This window comes from Microcaecilia unicolor, chromosome 3 (assembly GCF_901765095.1).
Source record: "Microcaecilia unicolor chromosome 3, aMicUni1.1, whole genome shotgun sequence".
NCBI lineage: Eukaryota > Metazoa > Chordata > Amphibia > Gymnophiona > Siphonopidae > Microcaecilia > Microcaecilia unicolor.
In genome coordinates this window covers 322,413,526-322,439,530 of record NC_044033.1, presented here as the reverse complement: position 1 = coordinate 322,439,530, position 26,005 = coordinate 322,413,526, and the positions used below count along the sequence as shown (strand labels likewise).

Genomic DNA, 26,005 nt, shown 5'->3' with positions numbered 1-26,005 from the left:
CATAGACCATAGAAGTCTATCTGGCCCTATCCTTATGTTCCAGCTGCTGGAGTTCTCGTTGAAGCCCACTCCAGTCTATTCGTCTTCTTCTTTGTGGGATACAGACCGCAAAAATCTGTCCAGCACTGTCCTTATGTTCCAGCTACTGAAGTTGCTGTCTAAGCCCTTTCTAGCCCATCCTAAACCAGACTGCCATATATTAGACACAGACCATACAAGTCTTCCCGGTATCGGACCTAGTTAATCACAGCCAGAGTCACCATCTAAGCGTCACTTGACACATCCACACACATGCAGCCATTTAAGGTTAGGATTTTTATAACTTCCATTTTCTAATTAGAGATCCTCTGTGTTCAACCAAGCCTTTTTGAATTCCTTCATCATTTGTGTCTCTACCACCTCCTTAACGGAAGTCTTTCCACATTTGTGCTGTTAAAGCAAGGAGGAGGAGGAGGAGACAGCACTCAAGGTACTCGGTAGATGAGAGGCTGATGCACGGCAGCTTACACTTCCACGGGAACCCCGCAGAACTGCTTCCATCCCCGCGGGGACCCCGCAGGACCTGCTTCCGTCCCCGCGGGAACCCCGCAGAACTGCTTCCGTCCCCACGGGAACCCCGCAGGACCTGCTTCCGTCCCTGCGGGAATCCAGCGGGTTCCGCGGAATTCCCGCGAACCCCGTCCCCGTGCAGCTCTCTATTCCGGACACGGAGCCTGGGATCTCGGGCCACACCTCCTAGATGCTTGGATTGGCTGCTAGCATCTGGGTTCCGCCTTCTCTGGCCAGCTGGCCTATCAGGAGTCCATCTTGACAGCTGTTTCTGTTTCCCTGTCTGTGGCCAGCTGAAGATTATCTCTCCGGAGGGTGGGGGCTATTTAAGGAGCCAGCTTCCACTCCAACGTTGCTTTGGCTTCTAGTATCGTGACGGCCCTGTTCGTGTGAGTTTTGCTTGCCGCCTGCCTTGAACCTTTACCTGGACCTGGACTGAGTTTTGCTTGCCGCCTGCCTTGAACCTTTGCCTGGACCTGGACTGAGTTTTGCTTGCCGCCTGCCTTGAACCTTTGCCTGGACCTGGACTGAGTTTTGCTTGCCGCCTGCCGTGAACCTTTGCCTGGACCTGGACTGAGTTTTGCTTGCCGCCTGCCGTGAACCTTTGCCTGGACCTGGACTGAGTTTTGCTTGCCGCCTGCCGTGAACCTTTGCCTGGACCTGGACTGAGTTTTGCTTGCCGCCTGCCTTGAACCTTTGCCTGGACCTGGACTGAGTTTTGCTTGCCGCCTGCCTTGAACCTTTGCCTGGACCTGGACTGAGTTTTGCTTGCCGCCTGCCTTGAACCTTTGCCTGGACCTGGACTGAGTTTTGCTTGCCGCCTGCCTTGAACCTTTGCCTGGACCTGGACTGAGTTTTTTGCTTGCTGTCAGTCTTGTACCTTTGCCTGGGACTGGACTGTATCTTTGGCCCGCTGCCTGGATCTAACCATTGGGAAGCCTGTTCCCTGAGTTCCGAATGGACCTCCGTCGAAGTTCCCTGCCCTGCTTCCTCAGGCAAGACCAGGATTGTTCGGCCACCGAACACTGTTGGCACAGGGGCTCACATCTTGTTGTTACAAAATCTGACACCTTTTCAGTTACACTCCTACACAGGATATAGACTGGGTTAATGTAACATTGGTACACGCCAGGGAGATAAAACTTCTTGATGAAATCAAGGACAGCTTCATGGAACAACTGGTTCAGGAGCCGACAAGAGAATGAATACTAGACTTAGTCCTTAGTGGAGCTCATGATCTTAGTGCAGGGGGTAACGGTGCAAGGGCCACTTGATAACAGTGATCATAATATGATCAGTTTTGATATTGGCATTGAAGTAAGTGAACTTAGGAAATCAAATACACTAGCGTTTAACTTTAGAAAAGGTGATTACGATAAAATGAGAAAAACAGTGAAAAAAAAGACTGAAAGGAGCAGCTCACATGGTAAAAAAACTTGCATCAGGCGTGGATGCTGTTCAAAAACACCATCCTAGAGGTACAGGAGAAGTATATTCCGCGGATTAGAAAAAGAGGAAAAAAGACCATACGTTAGCCGGCGTGGCTAAACAGTAAGGTAAAGGAAGCCATTAGAGCCAAAAATCAATCCTTCAGAAAGTGGGGAAGAGAACCAACTGAAAATAATAAGATAAAACATAAGGAATGCCAAGCCAAATGTAAAGCGGAAATAAGGAGGGCAAAAAAGGACTTTGAAAAAAAGCTAGCGTTAGAAGCGAAAATACATAGTAAAATTTTTTTAGATACATTAAAAGCAGGAAGCCGGTTAAAGAATCGGTTGGGCCTTTGGACGAACATGGTGTTAAAGTGGTGATCAGGGAAAACAAAGCCGTAGCGGAGAAATGAAATGAATTCTTTGCTTCAGTCTTCACCGAGGAGGATTTGGCTGGGACACCGGTGCCGGAAAGGGTAGTTGAAGCAGGCGAGTCAGAGAAACTAAACGAATTCTCTGTAAACTTGGAGGATGTAATGGGTCAGTTCTACAAACTGAAGAGTAGTAAATCACGAGGACCAGATGGTATTCATCCAAGAGTATTAATAGAACTGAAAAATGAACTTGTAGAGCTACTGTTAGTAATATGCAATCTATCCCTAAAATCAGGTGTGGTACCGGAAGATTGGAGGGTGGCCAATGTAACGCTGATTTTTAAAAAAGGTTCCAGAGGAGATCCAGGAAATTATAGACCGGTGAGTCTGACGTCAATACTGGGCAAAATGGAAGAGGCTATTATTAAAATTACAGAGCACATACAAAAACATTGGCTGATGAGACCAAGTCAACACGGATTTAGTGAAGGGAAGTCTTGCCTCACCAATCTACTGCATTTTTTTGAGGGGGTGAACAAACATGTGGAAAATGGGGAGCCGGTGGATATTGTGTATCTGGATTTTGAAAAGGCATTTGACAAAGTGCCTCATGAAAGACTCCAGAGGAAACTGGAGAGTCATGGGTTCGGAGGTAGGGTATTACTATGGATTAAGAACTGGTTGAAAGATAGGAAGCAGAGAGTAGGATTGAATGGTCAATATTCTCAATGGAGAAAGGGTAGTTAGTGGGGTCCCGCAGGGGTCTGTGCTGGGACCGCTGCTTTTTAACATATTTATAAATGACCTAGAGATGGGAGTAACTAGTGAGGTAATTAAATTCGCAGATGACACAAAATTATTCAGGGTTGTCAAGTCGCAGGAGGAATGTGAAAGATTACAGGAGGACCTCGCGAGACTGGGGGGATTGGGCGTCCAAGTGGCAGATGAAGTTCAATGTTGACAAGTGCAAAGTGATGCAGGTTGGTAAGAGGAACCCGAATTACAGCTATGTCATGCAAGGTTCCGCTTTAGGAGTCACAGACCTAGAAAGGGATCTGGGAGTCATCGTGGATAAGACGTTAAAAACTTCTGCTCAGTGTGCTGCGGCGACTAAGAGAGCGCACAGAATGTTGGGTATTATTGGGAAAGGGATGGAAAACAAACACGAGGATGTTATAATGCCGTTGTATCGCTCCATGGTGCGACTGCATCTCGAATATTGTGTCCAATTCTGGTTGCCGCATCTCAAAAAAGATATAAAGGAATTGGAGAAGGTGCAGAGAAGGGTGACGAAAATGATAAGAGGGATGGAACGACTTCCCTATGAGGAAAGGCTGAGAAGGTTAGGGCTCTTCAGCTTGGAGAAAAGGCGGCTGAGGGGTGATATGATAGAAGTCTACAAGATAATAAGCGGAGCAGACACATGTGAAGCGTTTGTTTACACTTTCAAACAACAATAGAACCAGGGGACACAAGATGAAGCTAGAATATGGTAGATTTAAAACAGACAGGAGAAGAAAGTTTTTCTTTACTCAGCGTGTAGTTGGACTCTGGAACTCGTTGCCGGAAAATGTAGTGACAGCAGCTGGCTTTATGGAGTTTAAAGGGGGTTTGGACAGATTCCTGAGGGAAATGTCCATTGAACATTATTAAATATATATATATATATATATTTTTTTTTTTTTTAACTTTATTTTTTAATGGGTTTTGCCGGGTTCTTGAAGCCTGGATTGGCCGCTGTCGGAGACAGGATGCTAGGCTTGATGGACCCTTGGTCTTTTCCCAGTATGGCGGTGCTTATGGGTTTCTTCTGTCCCTCTTCCAAACTAACACCAAGCTGAGTGCTTCCCAGGTAGACAAGCTAATTAGACAGGCAGCCTCACTGTTCACTTCTGTTCTTTTACTTCCACACAGCCCACTCTGCATATAATGCAAATACTTCACTTTACCTGGGCAGAGCTCTTAACTTTCTAGCCCTCAGCCTTTTCTCTCCCAGTTCCCTTTACCACCTGTAAACTGGGTGGCCTTCTGCCTATTAACCAGGCTTCAGCCCCAAACACCTTCCCTATTCCCAATTTAGAAGGTGGGCTGCCTGATTTGTCTGAGTAAGGGCTACCACCTTTCTCAGCCCTACTTCAATACACACAAGTAGCTAGCTGCACAATTCCCTTCTCCCACTGTCTTACTACTACTACTACTACTTAACATTTCTAGAGCGCTACTAGGGTTACGCAGCGCTGTACAATTTAACAAAGACCGGGGAAAGCTGTGGGTCCATACTCTAGCCAGCTAACAAGGACTACTAGTCCTTTCTCACTCTCCGTACCAGCTTTCTGCCTTTCCCTGGATTCCACCTGCTGCATGCTTCCCTGCCCTTCACAGCACTCTGGGGGTAATCCCTTTTCCTTGGGCAGGCTGTGAGTTGTGGCTCCCTCCCAGGAAACCCTCCCTTCTCTCTAGCCTCTGGGAATTGGCCCTTCCTTACACTGGACGCCTTCCTTTCCTGTGGCTTCTGGGGAATCCAACCCTTTCTTCACTATGGACCTCTCTTCTTTGCATGATACTTTTTTGATACTTTTTTAACCAGAGTGTGCTTTCCAGCCACACCCTCCCTCTGGTTGCTGGGGCAACCGCACACTCAGGCTACCTTGATTACCAGCCTGTCCGGCCAGAAGGGAATTGGCTTGTGCAAGGATTTTTCCTGCCGCCTCCTTACTAGGTAAGTGCTGGAGTTTCCTTTCTTTCCCCCTTCTCCAGCGGATACAAGCCCTAACATTGTGTGCATTACAATAGGGACATGTATAGTGTTTCTTCTTCCAGGTATAAAAGAAACCTACAGACAAATTCAGCTATCTCCACAACTCCAGCTTCCACCCTTCACGTGCAAAAAAATCCATTAAGCACAGCCAAACCTCACGATACCACCATATCTGCTGGTGACCCAAGAGACAGAAATAAACACCTCAAATTCCTGACTGATTCCTTCAAACAAAAAAGGCTACAACCCCAAAATAATCTCCAAGAATATTGCTTCAATTAAAATACCTAGAGAAAACCTACTGTAGTACAAAGAGAAGAAAGCTACAGAGATAATCCCTCTTTTATACAATCCAGAGCTATAAGAAAAATCATAAAAGATCTACAGCCACTACTCCATGAAGATGAATTACTGAAAGAGATATTCCCAGCCCCACCAGTGCTGGCCTTCCAACAGCCACCTAATTTGAAGCAGAAATTAGTGAAAAGCAAACTCCCAATAGAAGCTCCAAAAGAAGAGAATGGCACACGCCAGTGGCGTAGCTACGTGGGGCCAGGGGGGCCTGGGCCCCTGTATATTTGGCCCTGGACCCCCCTTCCAACGACCTTCTCGACACCCCCCCTGTCCCGCCACTGCAGTCGCCTACCTTTGCTAGCGGGGGACCCCAACCCCCGCCAGCCAAGGTCCTCTGTCTTTTCCCCGCGTAAGGCTTCGGTCTTCTGAGTCTGACATCGTGCAGGACGTCAGACTCAGAAGAACGAAGCCTTACGCGGGAAAAGACAGAGGACCTCGGCTGGCGGGGGTTGGGGGTCCCCCGCCAACAAAGGTAGGTGACAACTGCGGTGGAGAGGGTCCTCGGCAGAGGGGGGGGTAAAAGTTGGTGGGGGGGGGGAGCTGCAGCACCTCCGAGGGGGGCTAAAATGTGCCTCCCTCACCTCGGTCTCTGGACCCCCCTCCTGCCGAAGTCTGGCTACGCCCCTGGCACACGCCATGCAGTATTCCACCTGCAAACTGTGCCAACACATTTTGCAGGATCCTACAGTCAGTCACATGGGAAAAACATTCAGAATAAGGCGATCATTCACATGCTTATCTTCCAATGTGGTATACATCATTGAAAGTGAAAAGTGTGAAGGAAGGTGCTGTATTGGAGAAACAAGCCAGGTACTAAAGACATGGCTCAATTTACACAGAGATGATATAAAACACTCCACTGCCAACCAGGATGCCACCTCTGTGGGACAGCACTGTACAAAACCAGCACGTTGCATCAATGATCTTATGGTAAAAGGAAATTTTAAAACAATCCAGGAACGTAAGACCTTTGAAGTCAAAATGATGAAATATTTTGACACCCACCAGAAAGTACTTAACAAAGATCTGGGCTTTCTGTCCCACTATAAACCATAAAATTCTACTGCTTTGTCACACTCATCTGCCATACATCTCTCTCTGTCTCTCATCTACCCAGCTCTCCCTGTTTCTCACCTAACCTACCCCTCCCATTTCCTGTGAGGCTGTCATTGGAATGCCTCTGTGTTTCACTTTGTACTCTGATATTTGTCAACATTTGCTTATTTCTGATCTGAAGAAGAAGGGTTACCTTTGAAAGCTAATCAAAAGATGTGCTAGTCCAATAAAAAAAGATGTCATCTTATTTTCTTTTCTATGGTTTGATTTATTTGTATTTATTACCTTTTAAAGTGGACTGACAGGGCTACAACACTACTTTAATCAAAATTCAGGCAATCCATTTTTTATGATCACACATTAATAGTACTGTTCATTTCTTAATTTCAAGAGCTTATAGTTGGTAGGTCTATGAGGTCTGTCATGTATCCTGGGACTATGCCATAGATGATTTTATGAACCAGAGTGCAGATTTTGAAGATGATCCGTTCTTTGATTGGGAGCCAGTGCAGCTTTTCTCGAAGGGGTTTAGCACTTTTTTGAATCGTGTTTTACCATATATCAGTCTGGCTGCTGTGTTTTGGGCGGTCTGGAGTTTTTTTTGTGAGTTGTTCTTTGCATCCCGCATATATTCCATTGCAGTAATCTGCAGAATTCTGAATAAATTGGAGCTGGTGCAAGCCCTTTGTACTTAAGCCAATGTAGAGTGAATTCTCTGAGGGCAAGCAGGCCTTCGTATTCTCACTGCTGGGTTGACCTCATCTGGCGGAGCCCGGTGCGGATGCTGACTAGCTCTACTTTTTTTTTTTTTTTTACTAACTTTTGTAAGAATAAAAATTTATTAACTCTTGTTTGTAGTTTTCTTTTTTTGTGAATTGCCAAGAAATACAGCCGGGGTAATGTAGGAGGAGAACCAGAGACTAGTCCCATTTGGGAAGTTGTGGTTCTGATCCGACTTGTTCACAAGACTAAGAACGTTCTAGTAGCATCCCACCACACATGCACAGGCGATTTCCCGCCCACTGTGTAAGCATGGGTCCCTCAGTCTCGTTTTTTTCTGCAGAGCAAGGAGGACAAGTTTTGTGTTCTTCTTTCATTGCATGTACCTGTTTCTCAGTGCCGCCTTGTGCAGGTAGTTTTCCTTTTCTCAGCTAGTATTTTTTATTCTTATTTAATTTCCCTTTAGTTTCACTTGTTTTTTTGTTTTTTTTTTGCTCTTAAAGTTTTCTTTATTTTTTTGTGTTCTGCTAGGTCTGTTGAGGCCAGAGCACCAACCTCAATTTGACTGATATCCCCTTTTCAGTTTATAATTGTAGAGTTAATTTGGCTGTGATTCATTTCTTGATGTCCCAGAGACCCCCAGTGACTTCAAGAGGTGTACCCAATATAATTGGGTGATTTTTGTGATGGACCCGCACTCTTGATGCATCAGATGTCTTGTGCCAACCATGAGCCTAACTCTTGTTCTCTCTGTGTAAAAATGCAGTTGAGGACACAGAGGGCGCAACAGATCCAACAGGAGAAATCTTTTGGCTCCTCGAAAGCCTGTACATCGTCATAGGCACCAAGTCACCATAAGCGTTAACTTCAATGGCTGCCAGGATTTCAACATATACTGGGAGCGCACCGGCATCAAGAAGGTCTCCACCTCTCTTGACATCAATTGCTGAGAGCAGGCCCGGGACTGGTCAGCATCAGACCTGACACCAAGTACACTTAGGGGTTCAAAGTAGTCCCATTGGCACCGAAGGACCACAATGCTGAGCATTAGGGAAGCCCAAGAAGTACAAGCATTGGTCAGATCCTTGCTAGCAGTTCTGCACTGATGCTTTCTGAAGCTGCTTCTTTCCTAGCTCCCCTGCCTTTGCTGATGCCTTCCTTTGATGAACAGTTTTGAGCCATGGTCAGGGAGTTGGTGCAGAAGCTGCAGCTGCACTCGCTAAGGCATCGGGGGTATTCGTGCCAGCTGCGGATTAGCTCCAGGTTCTTCTTGATGCTGAGCCCATGCCTCTGCAGAGATCTTTGACATAGATACATATGGTACTGCTCTTGACATTGGGGGAGAAAGCTTCCCTAGAGTTGGCAGGGTGGGCTGTACCTTGGTGCTCTTTGGCACATAGGCATGGTTCCACTGAGCCAAGGCAGGCACAGACTCATTCAGTCAGATCTGAGTGTGAGTAGGACTGTTCATGGGATTCAGAGGAGGACCCACACTACTACTTGTCTTATGGGATACCCTCTGATCCCTCTCCACCTCAAGAGAGATGTAAATCTCCACCAGAGGGTCTCTTTCACTGGTTTTGTTAGGGATATGGCTTCTGCCATCCCATTTAAGTTAGAGTTGGAAGACGAGCCTTGGGAAGAAATGTTATGAGTCCTCCAAAGGAAGCACAGATGAAGAACTGAGAATCTCCTCTCTTAGTGTAAGTTGCGCCTAAGAAGGTAGATACGCATTATCATATCCAGAAGACTCCCGGATTCGAGAGAGCCTGACTTAGACCACTCTGGTGGTCTAATCTGCCTTCAAATGAGCTGAAAGTTCTAAGAGTCATGCCTCAGCGCCCCCAGGTAGAGAGGGGCTCGTCTTGGAGTAAAGCTTTTCAGGCCCCGATGCTTATTGCCCTCATCCAGTACTACAGCTCATCACAAGCCTTTACTTGCAGTGTTTGGTCTGCAGTACACCAAATCTTGCAGATTCTCTCCCACAGGAGCGGGCCACAAAGCTTTGCCAGTTGGCCAGTAAACACAGACGTGGCAGAAGTATCTGGCCAGGGTTGCTTATGATTCTTTTGTTGTAGTGTCCAGACTCTATGCCATGAGTGTGGGGATATGCAGACTCTCATGTCTGTGTCTCTGACCTAGAACCTGTGGTTCAGGAGAGGTTGGCAGATGTTCCTTGCCAGGTGACAACCTGTTTGAAAATATGGTAGTGGAGTTTGTAGGCCTCCCATCAAGAAACGTGCAGATACAGAACTGACCGATTTCCGCAAATCCCTGACGACATACCTCTTTAGCAAAGCCTCCCACGAAAACCCTTAACTAACGACAACACAATACCTAACCAAAATAGCACAGAATGTATTTTCCAATAGTGACTTGTTCAAACCTACCTGTATTCCTTTACTTCTATGTAATACCAATTCTTTTCTCTAACCTGGTATAGTTATGCTATAACAGGTCTCTGTAAGCCACATTGAGCCTGCAAATAGGTGGGAAAATGTGGGATACAAGTGCAATAAATAATAATAGTACTATCCAAACACTGTCTTGGCAATCTCCAGCTGCAGCCTCCTCTTCTAGGAGGTTTTAGAGTGGGTCTAGGCTGTAAGAGGAGTAGGTTTACAGAACCCTCAGGTCTTCGTGCTGTGCTTTGCCAGTCCTGCCCTCAGAAGTCCCAGCCAGCTCCCCAGTCGAATCAAGAGATGAGCTTTTGACTGGCTCCAGATGAGCATATCTATGCTCAAAGTAACTGTCCTGGATGACTTACTGGTGGGAGGGGAAGATGAATCTCTGACTGATGGGTTCGTCAAATAATCTGTCTCAGTTATGCCCTACATTGGCGTCAAAGACCACCAAATTGCCTACTGAGATCTTCATACACCAGCTCTCAGCACAACTAGGTACTTGTAGAGGAAATCTCTGCCCTTCTACAGGCTAATGTGGTCGAGCACATGCCACCAGGGCAAGAAGGGAAGGGATTCTATTCCAGGTACTTCCTTGTGCCCACAAAGATGGGGAGATTTTGTCCCATCCTAGACCTAAAGGCCCTGAACAAATTCCCGGTCAGAGAGATGTTCAGGATGATTTCCCTGGGCACCCTTCTCTCCCATAATTCAGGAAAACGATTGGCTATGCTCGCTTGGCTTGTAGGATGCCTATATTCACATTTTGATACTTCCTAGTCATAGGAGGTATTTCAGATAAACACCACTGCCAGTACCACATTCTTCCATTTGACCTCATATCAGCTCCCAGGGTATTCACAAAGTATCTAGCGGTAGTAGTGACGTACTGGGAGTATATGTGTTTCCCTATCTGGATGATTGGCTGGTCAAGAGCACATCACAGGAAGGGGTGTCAGTCAATGTGCCTAACTATTCAGGTGTTGGAGCTCCTAGGGTTTGTCATAAAGTTCCCCAAATTCCACCACCTTCTCGTCTGGTGATTGGCGTACATAGGAACCCTTCTCAATACATTACCCTTAATTGTTCTGTCTGTTTACCTGTCTTATCTAGATTGTAAGCTCTTTGAGCAGGGACTGTCTTTTTGTGTATGGTGTACAGCGCTGCATATGCCTTGTAGCGCTATAGAAATGATAAGAAGTAGTAGTAGTACATTGCAGGCTTGGGCTTTTCTCTTGGAAACAAAGGTAGACACCTTGACAGTGCTAGCCTCACAGATCCGCAGCAGCAAGCAGGTCACAACTCGGCAAATGTTGAGATTGATGGACCACATGACCTCAGCAGTTCATGTTACTCCCATGGTACAGTTCTATTTGAGAGCATCCCAGTGGACCTTAGCTTCCCAGTGGTCTCAGGCAGCTGCAAATCTAGCGGATTCAATCCAGATTCTACCAGACTTAACTTATGCCCTTCTCTGTTGGACAATTTGATTGAATTGGACTGTGGGACTACCATTCCAAATTTTGCCTCCTCAAAGTGTTAACAATGGATGCATGCAACCTGGGATGGGAAGCTCATTTAGATGGGCTTCATTCCCAATGAACCCAACCTCCTTGAACTGAGGGCCATTTGGAATGCTTTAAAGAAATCGGCTATAGAACCAAATTATTCTCATACAAATGGACAACCAGTTTGCAGTGTTCTGTGTAAACAAGCAGAAGGGTATGAGTTCCTAACCCTTGTGACTGGAAGCAGTGGGAATGTGGCAGTGGGCCCTCCTTCACAGAATGGTACTTCAAGCCACATACCTACTAGGACAGGACAGCTGCCAGGTGGACAAACTGAGCAGGGTTTTGCAGCCGCACAAATGGTCTCTCAACATGGGCGTAGCCCACAAGATCTTCCGAGCATGGGGCACCCCCTGTGTATCTTTTTGCCATTCATCTCAACATCAAAGTTCCTCAGGTCTGGTTGATGTCACCTAGCTGTGAGAATACTTGGCCTGCTGGCCTCAGAGAACACGTGCTATAAATGAGTAACTTTGCTTTGTAGTAATCCAGTCTTGATGTTACCATGGCTTGAACTACACCAGACTTACCTTCTAGACTTATGGAAAGAGACATATTTTGATTTGTTAGACCCCTAATATACATTTAAGACACTTTTAAAACAAAAATGTAATCTTCCCCCCCAGATTTTATACATTTCTACCACACACATGTAATTTTTTCCATAAAGAGTACACAATTTATACTGGAAATAGTTAGGAAGGTACATTGTACCTGCTTGAGCTTATATTTGCTATGAGTAAGAAGCAATGCTAGCTTTGGATTCAGTGTGACCTATGACTTAATTTGCTAAGTCTTTTTTCTATTCTATATGTATAGGGGGGAGGGTAGAAAAAATATGTTGTAAATCAGGCCCCTAGTACAGCAAGATCTGCCACTGGTGAATGCAGAAGACATGAGGTATTCTTATTGTTTTACAGAACACTAATCGGTCAGTCAACCACAGATATAAGCACTTTGACTGGTTGTATGAACGTCTTCTGGTCAAGTTTGGATCAGCCATTCCAATCCCTTGCCTTCCAGACAAACAAGTCACAGGTGAGTTGTCTTGACTTGGAAATAATGAAATAATCTTTAAAGAAACCAAAGAGGTTAGATTTCCCTTAAGAGCAGTTTCTTCTAACCACTGAAGTCTGGAATAAATCTAAGATAATAGAAATGATATGGTTTTGTATAACTGCCTACTTTACAATTGGGACCTCAGTATTGCAACCTGCAGCCTCTTTGGTGGTATTGCTAAACTAAGGGAACAACCTCCCAAGCTAAGGTAATTCATAAAAATATAACATGGGACCATGGTCTGTTAAACCATAAATCAAGAGTTTTTCATTTTATTTACTGCTCTTCCTTTAAGCAGTAACAGAGCAGTGTACAATAGTTATTTTCAAAAATTAAAAACAAGAGAAAAGAACACCATACCATGATGGGAAATAATGTAGAAATAAGAATGGGGGAAGAATCTGACAATAGAGAACTGATAATAAAGCAGGAGAGAGCAAAACTTTCATCTATGGTGCACTTGATCTACGTAAATCGGTTCTTCTTTCAATAGATCGCTCCTTTCGATCTGATTGATCATTCCATTCATTTGCGCCACCTAAAATCCATAGGTATTTCTGGCACTGTTCCTGACTGATTTACCTCTTACCTGTCGAACCGGACCTATACTGTCACCTTTCATGACTGCCTGCACTATTTACACCTAATGTAGGCGTACCTCTGGGATCTGTCCTATCACCAATATTTTCTTTTAACATTGGCTCAGACACTTGAACTCACCATGTACGTCTGTGCATATGATATTCGAATACTTTATACTATGGACGCCAACATTACCATTGAACGCGACATTTTCAGTCAAAAGCTCACAGCAATTACAGAGTGGCTTGAACACAAATTGGTTTTGAACCCTTTAAAATTTAAGGTTGTCTTTTTCTGTAGCTAGTTTGCAACTACTTTTATAGACTCTGGTTGATCCGTTCTATACAATCATTGATCTCGCCTTCTCCACTCCATTCATTAGTCATAACACAACTTGATTACTGTATGTCGATTACAAATCATTCAGAATGCAGACATCAGACTCATAGCGAAGATTAAGAAATATGATCATGTTACATCTTATCTAAAGGATGCACATTGGCTACCTTTGACTCAGTGAATTACATATAAAATTCTGTTTCTTGTCTTTAAGACTTTATCTTCGAATGAACCACTTTACGTTTCTTGACGTCTCATTCCTTACTGTCCAAATAGAACCCTTAAATCTGCTCAACAAAACCAATTGATTGTTCCCGGTTACTGCATTGTTGTTCATGAACATATTGGAGAAACTATATTCTCGGTACAATGTCCTCGACAATGAACACTTTCCCCAGCTCGCTGAGACTGCATTACTCAGTGACACAATTCAAAACTGATCTTAAAAACTGATTTTTTTTTTTGCAGATGCCTATCAATAAATTACCTCTCTGTTAAGAGACGCAACTCTAGGTTTTCTAGATGGTATAGAGCTTCCCTGTCGTTTTACCCCACCCTCTGTTCTATCACAATTGTAATTCTACCCTTCCTTCTCTCTTGTATCTTGTCCTAAGTATGTTATCTCCCATTTTTTATTATGTTCTAGATTGTAAACCAGTGGCGTAGCCAGAAGGCAATTTTTGGGTGGGCCAACAGGTTGGATGGATGAGCACTAGAGAAACACCTACCACCTGATTTGCCCTGCCCACGCACCTACTCCTACCGCACACCTACCCCGCTCCCAATAACTTCAGTGGGAGTAGCAATACTGACCTCAGTGGCTGCAGGCCACACTGAGAGCTAGGGGAAATATAAGAGGGTGCACTCTTCATCCTCCACTGAGCCACGGTCCGCCAACACACATATGCTTCCCCCAAATGTGCCCTAAATATTACAGTGGGGCCCTAAAATATCAATATATCTATGAAGAAACAAGCCAAAGTACTATAGAATACTACATAGAAAATGGATGCTAACAGAATACTTTGGTCACACACACAGAACACAAATGCCAAATACAGAATAAGTGACCACAAACCATAAACAAATGAAATCAAAATCCCAAGAGGCCAGACCATGCATTTAGCAGAGCACAGAGAAATATAAAGAGATGCATTTTCTCTTATACTGTGCAAAATATGATAGCACATGCAAGAGACAGTGTTAGGGGAGGTACAATTAGGGCAACTGTGTTTGGCCCACTAGCCAGAGAGAACCCCAGTCCAGCTGGAAGCTGAAGAAGGTGCAGCCTTTGGGGTCCCCTCCTAAATATCTGCCTTGGGCCTCAGCCATATTCTAACACCAGCTCTGGCAGGATGTACATTTCAAATCTGACATATTCTAATCACAAAATAGAAAAATAAAATTCTTTTTTCTACCTTTTGTTGTCTGCTCATTTTATTTTTCCAAGTCATGTTGGTCCTAGGCTCTGGTTTCTACAACCTTCTGCCTTCTCTTAACTCACCAAGGTCTCATGTCCATTTGATATTTCTACTCTCTCTCCATGTCCACTATCCATCTTCCATCTCTGTACCTCTATCTTCCTCCATGTTTAGTATCTCCCTTACTCTGTGTCCCTATATTTCTCTGTCCAGCTTCTCCCCTCTCTTTGTCCCCAGTGCCATTATATCTCTACCCTCTCTGACCCTACCCCATTCAGCTTCTCTCCCTCTCACTCCCTCCCCTTTCCAGCATCTGGTTTGGTTGCTTGATTCCCTGCCTGCCCACCCGCCCTCCCTTCCTTCCTCCCACACACTGTAGGTTTAGTATTTGTTCCCTTTTCCTTCATCTCCTTGGTCTGGTATCTCTGTTTCCCTTCCCTCCCTCTTTGTGCTGTACCAGCAGTTCTCTCCCTTCCCTCCAGTTCTCCTCCCCCTCGTTCTCCCACATCCAGCAGCTCTCTCCCTTCCATCCAGATCCCCTCCTCCTCTTCCTCCCACATCCAGCAGCTCTTTATCTCCAGCCCCTTCTTCCTCTTCCCACATCCAGACGCTCTCTCCCTTCCTCCTCTTCCTCCCATGTCCAGCAGCTCTCTCCCTTCAGTCCCTTCTTCCTCCCTTGTCCAGCAGCTCTCCAGCCCCTTCCTCCTCTCCCTCCCATGTCCAGCAGCTCTCTCCCTTCCATCCAGTCGCCTCCTGCTCTCCAGTCCATTCTTCCTCTTCCTCCCTTGTCCAGCAGATCTCCAGCCCCTTCCTCCTCTTCCTCCCATGTTCAGCAGCTCTCAGCCACTTTCCCTCCAAGCCCGCCCATCTAACATCCTTCGCTGCTGTGATGCTGCCTTTTCTCCCGCGGCTCAGGGTACGGCCGTCCGGGAGGCAGCATTCAGCGTTGCCTACCTGCTCTGAAATAATTCTTCTCCCCAGGCTCCCCTGCATCGGTCCCTGCATTCTTTTTCGCCCGTCGCGCAGCACTGCCATTCACACAGGCAGCTCTGCTCCCCCCTGCCACGTCCATCCGGCCCTCTCTATGCACTTCCTGTTTACGTAGGGTCAGATGGACGCTGCAGGGGGGAGCGGAGCTGCCTGAGAATGGCAGCGCTGTGCGACGGACGAAAAAGAGAATGCAGGGACCGATGCAGCGGACCCTGGGGAGAAGAATTATTTCAGAGCAGGTAGGCAACACTGAACGCTGCCTCCCGGACGGCCGTACCAGGAGCCGCGGGAGAAAAGGCAGCAACAGCAGCGAAGGATGTTGGGTGGGCGGGCCTGGAGGGAAAGTGGCCCGTCCAGGCCCGCCCGTGGCTACGCCCCAAACTGCACTAAAGGTTTCCGTATATTTCCTGATATTTGCCTGAGCAAGAATATTAAGTACATAAGTAATGCCACACTGGGAAAAGACCAAGGGTCCATCGAGCCCAGCATCCTGTCCACAACAGCGGCCAATCCAGGCCAAGGGCACCTGGCAAGCTTCCCAAACGTACAAACATTCTATACATGTTATTCCCGGAATTGTGGATTTTTCCCAAGTCCATTAAGTAGCGGTTTATGGACTTGTCCTTTAGTAAACCGTCTAACCCCCTTTTAAACTCTGCCAAGCTAACCGCCTTCACCACGTTCTCCAGCAACGAATTCCAGAGTTTAATTATGCGTTGGGTGAAGAAAATTTTTCTCCGATTTGTTTTAAATTTACTACACTGTAGTTTCATCGCATGCCCCCTAGTCCTAGTATTTTTGGAAAGCGTGAACAGACGCTTCACATCCACCTGTTCCACTCCACTCATTATTTTATATACCTCTATCATGTCTCCCCTCCGCCGTCTCTTCTCCAAGCTGAAAAGCCCTAGCCTCCTTAGTCTTTCTTCATAGGGAAGTTGTCCCATCCCCGCTATCATTTTCGTCGCCCTTCGTTGCACCTTTTCCAATTCCATTATATCTTTCTTGAGATGCGGCGACCAGAATTGAACGCAATACTCAAGGTGCGGACGCACCATGGAGTGATATAACAGCATTATAACATTCTCACACCTGTTTTCCATACCTTTCCTAATACCCAACATTCTATTCGCTTTCCAAGCCGCAGCAGCACACTGAGCAGAAGGTTTCAGTGTATTATCGACGACACCCAGATCCGTTTCTTGGTCCGTAACTCCTAACGTGGAACCTTGCATGACGTAGCTATAATTCAGGTTCTTTTTTTCCCACATGCATCACCTTGCACTTGCTCACATTAAACGTCACCTGCCATTTAGCCGCCCAGTCTCCCAGTCTCGTAAGGTCCTTCTGTAATTTTTCACAATCCTGTCGCGAGTTAACGACAGGATTCTGGCTACAAAATTAAAGTTGAAAAAAAAAGAATAGCAAAGTCCGAGAAGCATTTTCATATGTGTTCTCTACTGCTCATTTTTCAGATACATCCATCAACTTGCTCTTACGTGTTGCAGCTTTGAGACCTTAGCACCGTGCCACAATCACTGCAATTGTGGACAGATTTTCTCACTGCCCTGTCCTACCTTTAGTCGGAACTCTTTCTACTAGCAGTGGTAATTACACAAGCGGCTGGAAGTTCCTTGAATGCCATGAGGGCTAACAATCCATATGGAGCTATAATTCTTCTCAGTGCATGGACACTTTGAACTCTTGTGACCTAGCTTTGCTGGCAGTAATGGAGGTAAAGTACCTATAGTTACTGTAAGTCTGTATGACTCACTATTGAAAAATGGCAGTTTGGAAGTGCACAGAATTCCACTTAGAATTAAAACCATAAAGGTCTCCTCTATAAAAGCATCTTTCCTGCTGCCATGCTTGATTATAGGATGTCCCACAAGGTAGGAACTTATTGAAAAACAAGCGCCTTTCTTCTGAATCGGCTACAGAGCAGGATAGAGCACATTATTCTTGATATCATAGTTTGTCCCCTAAGCAGTGTTTTTGGCTGTATAATTCACGTTAAAGCTGGAGACTGAACTGCTGATTTTGTCTTTTTCTTCAGTTACTCTGCACTTGGAAGAACTGCAAATCCCACATTTTCAAAGGACTATGTGTTGAGCTTATTTGTCTAACTCCTAGCCTAATTATCATCCAGACAACATTTTATTTGGTACAGATGTTTTCTTGTTCATGAGACTATCTACTACTACTATTTAGCATTTCTATAGCGCTACAAGGCGTACGCAGCGCTGCACAAACATAGAAGAAAGACAGTCCCTGCTCAAAGAGCTTACAATCTAATAGACAAAAAAAAAAAAAAATAAAGTAATCAAATCAATTAATGTGAATGGGAAGGAAGAGACTATCCTAAGATATAGCAGATTTCAGAGCGACCGGCAGTGCATGAAAACTGGCCCAGTGCCCACACCCTCACTGAACTCGCATCAGACACCAGTTATAAAGGAAAACCGATTCTCTTGACTACATAGGTAAATAAACCTTGAGAGGAATAACCAAACATGAGACTGAGTAGCCAATCCCTCAACGGCAGCATCCTTAGCCTCCTACTCTGAGTCAAAATCTGTCCGACTGCAAAAAGAAGACAGGTATCTAACCACGCCACATGTGTACACTGGTATCCTGCCACAGACCAACAACAGCTGCACTCTGATCATCTATAAATTAAATCACAGTAAGAACCCAGGTTCACACAGCCATAATGAGGTGGCTCCTACTGATATGCCTGACCATGCTGGGTATTGCTAGTTGCATTTCCCCTGTTACTTGGGAGCACCACCACACCCCGTGATTCACATCTCATTCAGAAAGTCCAGGCCCCAAAAAACACACACCTCATAGGCTAATCAATTGATGCTGTGAACAGGAACTCACTTGGTCTCTACCAAGGCTCCCACCAGCCCTAGTGTCCCCACACCACTCATTCTAACCAGGCCGTGTCTGATCAAACTGCGTCATCCAGGATACAATTTCTGTCATTCCTGCCCAGACACATTCTAACAGTACAATGCAAACCTTGTTTAATTCCAGTACTTGTTGCATATGTCAGTTCCAGATCTGTATGAAAGAAGTCTTTCATAATCAAAGATATCCTTGAATCTAGCTACCTTGGCCTCCTATTCATATCGGAAATATGGCTAACGGAAGTAGATAGCCCTGACCTACCTCACCTTCTACCTCCAGGCTACAATTTTCTACACTACCTAAGAAGAGGTAAAATAGGGGGCGATCTTGCACTCATCTATAAAAGCTTCTTTTGGGTTGCCTTAGTCACATCCTACCTGTCTCCAGAACTAGAATACATTTTATTCACTTTAGCAGATGGCTCTGTCGAATCAGGCCAGATTGGCCGCCTTCTCGCTTATCATCCACCACTTCCCTGGCCCAGATCTGAGCAAATGTTTGCTGAGGTCATTCCAGCGACTCTTTCACACTTCTCCAGGCTGGTTATACTAGGGGACTTATATTTACACCTAGAGAATGATGACAACACGAATGTCAGGAACTTCAAAACATTATTAGAAACGAGAGGACTCACTCTACCTACCATGGGTCCCACCCATGAGCTTGGTCATACCCTTGATGTCATTGCCTCTCTTCCTAACAATTTAGTTGGCTCATTCAACTGGGACCCCATCCCTTGGTCTGATCACTTTAAGCTCAACTTCACCATAGATATCTGTTTCTTGTGCCCATCCAAGAATAAACCCCATAAACTGATATCCACCAGAGGAAAAATAGATGCAACCACCTTCTGGTCCAGCCTCAAAGACTCATATCACCTCATGTACCTCTAACAATGAATCACTCAAATCACTCTGGGACACTAATATGAATCTGGTGCTAGACAAAGTCGCACCAATCAGGACCAAAAAGGTTAAGGCAACCAAAACGACCCCATGCTACACTGAGAAGCTAGCTAAGCTAAAAAGGGAATGCTGACATCTTGAAAAACACTAGAGAATAAGCTATTCTCCTGCTAAACTTAACTGAAGGCTTGCCTTTCGCCATTACAAATCTAAGGTCACCAGTGCAAAACAATCCTATTACAGCAGCCAAGACATTCTAGATAACAAAAAGCTGTTCACCTTAGTAAGAAGTCTAACTTCCACTGCAGTGGCTGATTCTCTACAACAACTTATTCCAACCACCCAAACCTTAGCAGACTTCTTCTCCAATAAAATCGCGCAAATTCAATCTGATATCTCCATCGCCAGCTCAACTCGGGAATCAACTCTGGACCCCACAATACAGCCTGTAAGGGGAATATGCCCTAAGCAGGATAACAAGTCAGACCAAAACTAGTCCTCATTTCACCTCTTGTCATATGACACAGTAAAAAAAACTCCTGTTGAAATGCTCGAGATCCCACTGTGTCCCAGTTACTGTCCTGTCACCCTGCTCCCTGCTATTCCATTAGAGGTGATTCTTAACAGGCTGTTGGAGACAGGTTCATTTCTTCTTGACATGGGAAAGATGATCCTCACTCCCATACTGAGAAGTCCAGGTCTTGATATGTCATTACCAGCAAACTACTGCCCTGTAGCCAGCATCCCCCTTTTCTCGAAGATGCTAGAAACTTTTGTCAGCAGGTATTTTACCTTGTACCTGGAGGCTTCTCCATCCTTCACCAATCTCAATTTGGGTTCAGGCCAGCGCACAGTACAGAATCCTTACTGCTCACCCTAACCACTTATATTAAACAGCACCTGTGCAAGGGAAATCAGATACCACTGCTCCAGTTCAGAATCTCAGCAGCCATTGATGCGGTCGATCACACCCTGATACTCATGCGGCTGGATCAAATTGGCATCCCTGGCCTGGTCCTCAAATGGTTCAGGGAATTCTTATCCAATAGATTTTACTTGGTTAAACAAAATCACCATTTCTCCCATTACTGGTTCCCAGCCTGTGGTGTTCCACAAGGTTTCCCACATTCACCCGTTCTGTTCAACTTCTTCATGTCCTCACTGGGCTCACTCCATTTGTGATTAGGAGAACTCCTTCTTTCCTATGCTGATGACATTCTGCTTTTACTTTCTCTTTTCCCTCCTAACTATGATCTTACCCAGATAAACTGGGATGGACGCTATACAAAACTGGACCCTTGCAAGTAAACTAAAATTGAGTGTGATGAAAACCTAGATTCTGTGGTTCCACAACCGAGGGATAGAAGTTCCCTCCTCAATAACATTATACGATGGTAGATGAATCTCAGTTGAAATAGAGGTTAGAGTTCTTGGTGTAATCCTTGACTCCACTCTTCTTCTCCTCCTAAATCAGTTTTCTCTGGAAGAAAACATTATTTGAAGTGAGACAGCTACGACTTGTTTGATCGATCTTTGATGAGAAAACCTTTGCCTTGCTCATCCAGATGTTGATCTTGCCACATCTGGAATATTGCAACATCCTGTTTTTCGGCATTAAGTCCAAATACCTAAAGAGGTTACAGACAATACAAAATACAGCAGCATGGCTGATTTTCAGACTGAAGAGATATGACAGTGTTGCACTTGGCTAATTGCACTGGCTCCCCATGGCTGGAAGAGTCAGGTTCAAAGTTGCTTTTGTATAGTCTTTCACGTACTCTATGGCCTAACATCCAGTTTCCTAATTAATGCATTGAGTTTAGCCTGATCAACGAGACTTAAGGAACAATTGTACCTCTCCCCTCTACCACGCAAGAGAGCTAGATTCAGGAGGGTTTTTAGCTCTTTCCCTGGTATTAGGAACCACTCTATGGAACTCACTTCCTGTGAGCATTAGAACAGATAACTACCAAAGCTTCAGGAAGAACTTAAACACCTTCTTGTTCCCACAACCAAACAAATGCCTGCTCAACTCCAAAGACCTCTTGAGATTTCTGAGACTCTTGATTATGATCTCCTGTTTTTCCCTCACTAATCATTATCTTCTTACTTATGCATATTAGCATCGTGTTGTAAATTGCACTAGTTGTAAGATAGCATTTAATTGTTGTAAACTGCACTGAACCCTAATAGGAATTTTAGTGGTATATAGCCCTAGTTTGATTTGATATAAAAAATACTAAATCTTCTTAATCCCTGTTAGTCTGTTCTAACAGTTTGATACTTAGTCCTCTCTATTTTCCATTTATCTTACGGGGCTGGGTTTACTAAGTTCAAATCTTGCCTTTTCATATCTTTTGATGTTCAATTCTGGTCACCGCATCTTAAAAAAAGATATAGTGGAATTAGAAAAGGTACAGAGAAAGATGACAAAAATGATAAAAGAGATGGAATGACTTCCCTATGAGGAAAGGCTAAACCTGCTAGGGCTCTTCAGCTTGGAGAAAAGACGGCTGAGGAGAGATATGATAGAGGTCTATAAAATGAGTGTAATGGAACGGGTAGACGTGAATTGCTTGTTCATTTTTTTCCAAAAATACTAGGACTAGGGAGCACTCAATGAAGCTACAAAGTAGTAAATTTAAAATGAATCGGAGAAAATATTTCTTCACTCAACTTGTAATTAAACTCTGGAATTTGTTGCCAGAGAATGTAGTAAAAGCAGTTAGCTTAGCAGGGTTTAAAAAAGGTTTGAATGGCGTCATAAAGGAAAATCCACTGCTTATTTCTAGGATAAGCAGCATGAAGTGTATTGTACGTTTTTGGGATCCTGTCAGGTACTTGTGACCTGGATTGGCCACTGTTGGAAACAGGATGCTGGGCTTGATGGACCTTCGGTCTGTCCCTGTATGGCAATACTTATGTTTTTTTTTTTTTTTTACCATTTATTTTATTGTTTTCAAGTATAAACTTCACAGTAGATAAAACATGTCTAATACACCAAGCGTACTATCCAGTAACCTGCCATAACATTTCTACACATACATGCCTCATCTATCCTTTTCAACCCTTCCCCCCCCCACCCTCCTAAACCTCCCTCCCCTACCATCGCTCTGTCTACTCTCTAACATTTTCAGTATGTTATCATATTACTTATGTCTTATTTATAGTTGTCTAGGTACAGTCTGCTTTTCATTGAATACAGTTGATTTTTCATTGAATACTTCTGAATCAGAAGTTCTTGTCTTTACCGATGAAAGCTTCCTGTAATAATTTGATTTTTTTTATTCACCATTCCAAATGATGTCTTACAGCATTATTATTATTCAGGAATAGTGGCCCAATGAACCTTTTGATCTACATGAATATTTGAGGCAACAGAAGATAAGCAACTTGCTCAAGGCCACAAGGAGTGCTGAGGAGGGGGAGTGGATTTTGAGCCCTGGTTCTCAGCTGGTTCTTGGATCGCTATATAGTTCCTCTAACTGTTGCTCACCTCTGATTTGGTTTTACTTCTTTGATAGTGTACTGCACCTCTTTTATAGTTTTGCTACCAGCCTCAGCCATGAATTTGATCCTGATTTTTTTCCCTTCATTCCTCTCATATTAAGTCTCTGCTCTTCTCTCATTCAGGACCCCTTTGTTAGTCAGAAATGTTTTTCTTCTCTAACCAGCACTTGTGACTTGCTGTTCAGGCTGTCTTCATCCCAGCTAAATTGCTTTGTCCTGCCTATTAGTCTTGACTGTGTCCACCTGATACTACTAACTTCCTTAGTGTGCTCATTTAATTCTACCTTTCATTCCTTCACCTTTGCTACCCATCAAATTTCAGTACCCATTAAAGTAGAGGAGTGTTTGTTTGATTTCTATTGAGTACCCATTAAAGATACTGCATTTGCATTCAAATGTCTGCACCACCTTCATTGCCTTCTATACCTTCACCCTTTTCTCTTTCCTTTACCCCCTCTTCTGTCTTGAGTCCTCAAAATTATATGTTCCTTGATTTTCAATGCATCTACTAGTCATCCTCTTGTTTTCTTGTGTTTGGTATCTTGTTTGTGATACACTGCCATATGTCTTCTATTAGACTAGGTAGGTGTCAAACTTCAAATTAAGCTCTGGAACTCATCTCTTCTAGTTTCATTTAGGTGTCATCTGTTTCTTGTCTGTTTTATATAGTTATCAACCTGTCATCCTGAACCCAAAGACCATATTTAGGGTAGAATAAATAAGCTAAATATAAGTAATTGTACTGAAACTCCCTCCTACCTATTTATACTGAAGTTTTTGTTTAAATGGCTTCTAGTTTACCTTGAGGCATATTTTCAAAGCACTTTGGGAGGCTAAGTTCCATAGGTTTCTATGGAACTTTGGGAGGCTAAGTGCTTTGAAAATATGCCTCCTTGTCAGTTCTGTGATTTTTAACTTTATAGTGCATATAAGGTTTCAGATGGATGTAAAAATACTATTTTGACACCTTCTAAAGCTAAGTTGTATTCATCTCCAGGCCGTTTTGAAGAAGAGTTTATCAAAATGCGGATGGAGAGGTTGCAGAGTTGGATGACCAGGATGTGTCGCCATCCAGTTGTTTCAGAAAGTGAAGTGTTCCAGCAGTTCCTCAGTTTCAGAGATGAGAAGGTAGGAAATAAATCCAACATCCTAGTGGGAAGGAAGGAAAAGGGTACACAAACAGATCAGTCCTGAGGCAATCAGTCTTAAAAGCAGAAGTTTAGCAAACACTTCATATTCTGTGGATATATAAAACTAAATCCTGTCTAGAGTTATGCTGTAAACCGCTTTGGATGCATCTCTTCATGAAGGTGGTTAATAAATCCCAATAAATACATTTATTAGGGTTTATTTACCACTTTTGAAGAAACTTACCCAAGGCAGTGTACAGCAAGAATAATCTGGACATAGGCAATAGACAATTATAGAAGAAAAAATTATTGAAATAACAATGCACGTTATGGAATAGTATGCTACTTACAATGTTAACACAATACATATTAAAACATCTTAATAGCATAGGATGTAAGAGGAAGTGAAACATAGGGTACCTGGAGTTACATAAATTAGATAGAAATAAAGGTGACTAACTTAAGGAAAATCGCACATGAAGTTAGAAAAAATACATGAAAATGTTCTCTGCTAGAAGTGAATATTAGCAAGTCCTGTTACTGTATATGCAGCTGGTGTTAATCCTTGTGTATGTGTCTTTTCTCAGAGGACAAGCAGGCTGCTTGTTCTCACGACTGGGTGACGTCCGCGTCAGCCCCCATCAACCGGAAGAAGCTTCGCGGGCGGTCCGCACGCAGGGCACGTCCACCGCCGCGACTGCTCCCGCCAGTTCCTTTTTTTCCGCGCCTGGAGAGAGTCGTGCCTTCGCCGCTCTCTCTGTTTCAGCCCCGGAAAAACCGTCGCGTTTACGCGAACTTCTTGTTTTTTAGTTTATTTCGTTGCCGCGCGCTCCACTTTTCTTTCTGTTAAAAAAAAAAAAAAAAAAGGAGCACGCGCTCCCATTTTCCCTCGTTTCTAGCGGGGGCGTCGCGTTGCGGCCTAGTGGCCGCACGGTCGATTTCCTTTTTCGAGGTGTGATTACCGCCACCATCGACGACTTTAACTTCGCCGACGCGATTTTTCCGTCGATGTCCTCGAAGGTCCCGAGTGGATTTAAAAAGTGTGGTCGGTGCGGCCGGCCGATCTCGCAGACCGACACCCACGCTTGGTGCCTCCAGTGCCTCGGGCCGGAGCACAATATCAAGTCGTGTTCTCTGTGTCTCGGTCTCCGGAAACGGACTCAGGTTGCGAGGCAAGTTCTTCGGGACCGTCTTTTTGGAACTTGCGCCGGCCCCTCGACGTCGACGGCATCGGTATCGACGGCCGGTTCTTCGGTACCGGTATCGATGCCCGAGAAATCGGCACCGATGGCATCGACCCCAGGAGCACAGGTCCCGTCGGCCTGCCGGTCCTCCGGTGAAGGTAGGGGTGAGAGGCCGCGTGGGCAATCGGCCCCGGTCACTCCCTCGGCCCGTGGCCCTCGGGACCGAACCCTGTCGGACCCGGTTCCTCGTGACCGAGGGGGATCGACCTCCTCCTCCTCTGCTCCACCTGGCGCCGATGACGGGCATCGGAAAAAATCAAAAAAGCACCGTCATCGGTCGCCCTCGATGCACCAGGGTTCCGGTGCCGGCAAGGAGTCGACGCCGAAGCGTCCTCGTCGAGAGGAGAGATCCCCTTCGGTTGTGGAGGTACCACCGCGTCAGGGTCCCAGCACTTCGGTGCCATCTCCTGGACCCGAGCAGCTTCTGGCACCCACACCTCTACCGGCCCCACCGTCTTTTCCGGCAGCGGGCCTGGACGAGTGCCTCCGAGCCATCCTTCCGGGGATCCTGGAAGGGCTGATGCGCCAGGCTGTGCCGGCGCCGGGGGTGCTTGCGCCCTCGGCGCCGTTGACAGTGGCGCCGGCGAGCTCTAGCCCGGTGCCGAGGCCGTCGACACTGCCGCCACTTGCGGCGCCGGTCTCGACCGCCACGCAGGTGGAGTCCCCGTCGACGTCGATGGAGGGAGCTTCGTCCCCGC

At 45.1% G+C, this 26,005-nt stretch overlaps 1 protein-coding gene across 1 annotated transcript in view; it reads left to right on the top strand.

The window, feature by feature from the left end:
* SNX9 (sorting nexin 9) overlaps positions 1-26,005 on the top strand; it is a 378,115-nt gene that overhangs the window by 233,786 nt on the left and 118,324 nt on the right. The window contains 2 exon segments of the mRNA XM_030198382.1: positions 12,132-12,249; positions 23,931-24,061. Of these exon segments, the coding sequence (XP_030054242.1) occupies positions 12,132-12,249; positions 23,931-24,061 (249 nt within the window).